This window comes from Phytophthora sojae (assembly GCF_000149755.1).
Source record: "Phytophthora sojae unplaced genomic scaffold PHYSOscaffold_51, whole genome shotgun sequence".
In the NCBI taxonomy this organism is placed as follows: Eukaryota; Oomycota; class Peronosporomycetes; order Peronosporales; family Peronosporaceae; genus Phytophthora; species Phytophthora sojae.
The window spans coordinates 1-4,672 of NW_009258165.1; the positions used below are offsets into that span (position 1 = coordinate 1).

At 52.5% G+C, this 4,672-nt stretch overlaps 1 protein-coding gene across 1 annotated transcript; it reads left to right on the top strand.

The window, feature by feature from the left end:
* Positions 1-2,947: 2,947 nt before the first annotated feature.
* Positions 2,948-3,409, top strand: PHYSODRAFT_411849 (hypothetical protein; the record flags this gene model as incomplete). Its single annotated transcript, XM_009541894.1, has 2 exons — positions 2,948-3,244; positions 3,305-3,409. Coding segments are annotated over 2 exons (402 nt in total), but the record flags the coding sequence as incomplete, so codon positions are not given.
* Positions 3,410-4,672: the final 1,263 nt, after the last annotated feature.

Below are 4,672 nucleotides of genomic sequence, written 5' to 3' on the forward strand. Positions count from 1 at the left end.
GAGAACAACAACGCTTTCATGGTGCGCCAATACTACAACTACCTCCTGGTGACCTTCATAGCCATCCAGCAGATCCGAATCGGCGTGCCGTCACTACCATACAACAATGGGCATGTTTTGAGGGACACGATCGTGGTAGCGACACTGACCTTGGGGATATATTACGCAGTCACGCTGTCTGTTGGCTTCCCGCTGCCCTTCACAATTTTGGTGATGATGTCCCCGTGGTCTGTGTTGATTTCGCTCTGCTTGGCCATTCAGAGGGCGAGAGTTATTCGAGATACCCCCGGGGCAAGGGCAATGCTGTCTAGCATGTTCAAGTTGTGGATGTACGAGATTCTAATGGTCTTCATCTACCCTCCGTATTTTTACGTCTTCACGACCCTCTCCGATAAGGCCCAAGTGGGGTTCTCGCTGCTGCTTCCAATTATCAAAGTGTTGATGCGAAAACCTCTTCGCAAAGGCCGTTGCCCATCTAGGCGACGAAATCCCCGAGCTCGTGATTTTCAACGCAGACGTCTTCAGCTCTCTATTCGTGTCGTACTGCATGCAGAGCTCCCCGTCGTTTCGTACGACCATGGCGCTAATGCTCGCTGACATTTTGCAAATTGGCCTATCGCTGCGAGATATCCTGATTGCGCGTACTGGCTTGGCGGAATTAGAACACCTTGTGGACAAGAAGCAAATAAATATGTGCCGAAGCTCTGATGTTAACGAGAGCACAGTGGTGTCCGCATCGACAGCGCTAACACGAGTTAGCGCATGGATGAAGAAAGAGCAGCTGCAGTCAGAGATTGCACTGGATGCTCACTTCTCTCCAGTTTTCCCCGATCATGACTTCTTTTTGGCGTCAGATGATGTCTCCGGTACGGTTGCGGTAGATCAGAGAACGAATCGCGTCCACCCAATCGCGGAGGCAATTGAAGAAATCTCTCGAAAGCCCGTGCCGGGTATACGCTCAAGGCGCGACGACTGTTGCACATGGCAGAGTTTCTTCTCCTCCTCAATTACGTTGAGGTGGTTATTCCGCTCATCGTTTGTGAGTATTGCTCCGCATTTTTTTCGATGATCTAGAATTTGACGTTTGCAACTTTTTGTACTTCTAGCGCTCTACTTGTTTGCTACGTACCACCTGCCCAATCGGGAATATTATGCGGTGTTTGACGGGATGGACGAGACTTTGCTGCTCCAAACACTGAAGAATGTGATACTATACTGTCTACTTCAGCTTGTGTCGCTGATGGTGCTAATGCTGCTGCTGAGACGCATCCTGGGCCATTCACCGGCTCGACAGATATCGTTTGTTCTCGAAAAGCAGGTCGACTTGGTTCAGTTAAGTTTCGTGTTCTGGTTGTTTTACAACGCCGAGGCCTCACTGCAACATACAGGTGAATCTGCCTCTCAGAATTCTACGCCTTACGAGGAGACTCTAACTTTCACTTAATTTTTTGCAGGGTTTGACTACACATTCAAGTTCACTTGGTTGCCAGATCAAGAAATTTAGTAGTACTCCGACTTGACAAGGTAGCGTGCACATCTAACATTGTGTCCATAGAGACTAATTTGCCATGGGTTTCGACTAAAAGAAATTCAAAATCCACTACATGTAGATGTAGACTATGAAATTGACTCCGAAAACAAAGCTCGGCACACCGTAAGGGACTACCGCAGGCGTTATACTGTGATGGTAAATTGTGGTGGTTCCTGTCTCCCTACGACTCGAGACCATGATTTATTTGAAAAAGATTTTTTTTTATCCAAATGCCACGTTTGCTACAAATTTTTACTAAATCTTAGGTAAACAGATTATAAAAAAAACGTGGCATCACGAGCAGAAAAATGATGCCAACCCACCGCATCTGTATTAATTCTCTGAAATTTATTTCAGAGTTAAGGAGCAATTGGAATCCCTGGTCTGATTAATCCGGTAGCTCATACCTGACCAGCTGGATTCATCGGCATCTACACCTTTGCCCGGTCTAGCTAGGAATAAATTCAAGCAAAGTGAACATTTGTGGCGCTGTGAATCTTCAAACACACCCAGCAACTGGTGGCAGCCTGGCGCCAGGATGCGATCCAGTCTCTCAAGATTCTACTCAGGACGCTAGCAAGGTAAAGGGGAATCTGGCAGAATCCCAAGACTCAAACGGTATCAAACAAGAATCTCCGGTGCCCAGCACGATGGCTGGACTTCAAGGTGCATGGCTGGATCCCAAGACGCCAAGGTACCCAGTAAGTCGCCAAGAAGGGCTAGCAGCAGGGTGCGGAAGGATAGCTAGCGCCGCTTTCATGTTTTGCGTTGCTCTCAGAATTCAATTTGCTTTCTCAGTGCATTGGTCGTCATAAAGTTAACTTTGGCGAGTGCCAAGTTTCCAGCTGGACCAAGAATCGACCCGGGACCGCTCTACAAGTGGGAGAAGACTCAAGCCACGGATGCCGAGTTTCCGCGTCGACGCCGACGGGGACGTCGAGATGACGATCCTGCCGTCCGTGTACGAGCTGATCAGCGCGCCTGAGCTCGCGTCAAGGGACCAAGAATCGCTCGTCAAGTGGCTGCGTGAGCGCCGCCGCTATCGTGAGGCGATTGAAGAGCGCTGCCGCATCAGCCAAGAGCCAGTGGCCTCGGTGCTGCGGAGTGTGCGCGCTTCTGTGAAGCCGAAGCTGCTCGACTACCTGGCCCGCTACGTGTTCCGACAAGACCGCGACACGATTGGTTGACCAAGCGATCATGGACAAGATAAAGGAGCGAGTCGCCGAGGTGATGAACGGGCACATCCCGGACATCTTCGACTTCTTCAAGACCCACCTGAGAATGGACTTGAAGGAGCAGGACGTGGAGGCAAGGGTCGTCAAATACTTCGTCGACTTTGACCAGCTCCTCGAGGAGCACGGGTTTGCGTCCATGCTCGCGGCCGGTGGTACGGACCGACCTGACTACCGCGACCGCATGAAGAATCGCTGCAAGTTGATTATCGAAAACCTGTCGCCGGCCATGCTAAAAACCGAGAGCAAGCGGTTGGTCTCGCTCCAGCATCGTGAGGCCAAGACGGACGACATTGCGTTGCATCAGTTGATTCTCACCCGCGCCAAGATGCAGCAGCGGTATCACCTGATGGAGCGCGAAGAGAAGGCTGACCGCAAGCATCCTGTGGAACCGGACGGAGGCCGAGCGACACCGAAGCCGGACAACAGGAAGGCGGAGCCGAAGCCGGAAACCTCGAGGTCGCCGAGCAGCAGGCCCGGTGTGAACAACTCGGCCAAGACCCACCAAACGCCGCCAAAAGACGGGTGCCTCTACTGCAAGGGCCCCCACCTTGATCGCTTTTGTCCAACTGCTACGGAGGAGCAGAAGCAGCAGTGCTACCAGCGTCTGCGTGAGTCGAAGGTGGCCAAGATCAAGGCTGCTCGTGTTCGGCGTATCCCTGGTCACCACCAAGTGGTGGTCAACGACTTGGTGGAGCTGCCGTATCGGGCGGACACAGGCTCCGAGGTCAATGTGCTGCCAGCCAGTGCTGTTCGGGACCTCGCGGCATGTGGATCGCCGGTGGTCACCTCTGCGATGGAGATACCAGTGTTCCTGGAGCGAGTTGGAGGGGATCTCCTTGCCTGCAACACGTGCTGTGACGTGGACGTCATGCTGGGTACGGCAGCTGGACCTGTTCATCTTCGCAGGGTTCACTGTGTAATTCTCGATGATGATGAAGAAGAGTTCTTGCTGGGAAACCCAGGGCTGATCTCGCTTGGCATCGACGTTGATCGCCAAATGGAGCAGTTGGCAAGTGGAGGTGGTCTCGATGGTGATGACGGAGATGATATCCGTGGTGATCCTGAGATCGGCCGTGACTCCGACGCCGAGATGACTGAGTTTGTCAACGGTCTGCTCAATACGGCGGGTGCAAATGGCTTTCCGGAAGAAGATATGCCGGCTCTGAGGCGCATAGTGCTGGACTACAAAGATGTGTGGCGTTCGCGTCTGGGAGCAGATGAACCTGCGAGAGTGAAGCCATACCGCGTTACGCTGGAGGAAGGGACGCAGCCTATCCGCTGCAAGCCTGGGCGTTATTCGCCTCTCGCCAGTTCGTACACCAGCAACTACATGAGGGAGTTGGTTGCCAGCGGGTATGTGTACCCAAATAATGGCAGTCGCTGGTCAAGTGCAGTCGTCCCTGTGCAGAAGGCTGGTGGTGAGGAATTCCGTGTCACTTCGGATTATCGTCGCCTGAACAGCATTACAGTGCCGATTGTTGCCAGCGTGCCGAACCTGTCCGTCGTCTCGAGTCGTGTCAAAGGGGCGAAGGTCATCGGCAAGTTTGACATGTTCAAGGGGTTCTGTCAGCTACCGCTGCATGAAGACAGTCGTGAATATTTCAGCATTCAGACGGATGAGGGTGTGTTCACGCCAACTCGCGTTCCGCAGGGAGGAGTGGACTCGGTGCTGCACTTTCAGTCCACCATGCAAGAGGCCTTCGCTGATCTAATCAATGACCATTTGCTCGTGTACGTGGATGATGTTATTCTGTTTGCGTCGACCTTTGAAGAGTATCTGGAGGTCCTCGAGAAGTTTTTCGCGCGCCTGCGAGAGCTGAATCTGAAGCTGAACGTGACGAAGAGCTGTCTTTATCAGCAAGAGGTGACCTGGTGCGGCAAGATTATTGATGGGGATGGAGTGACG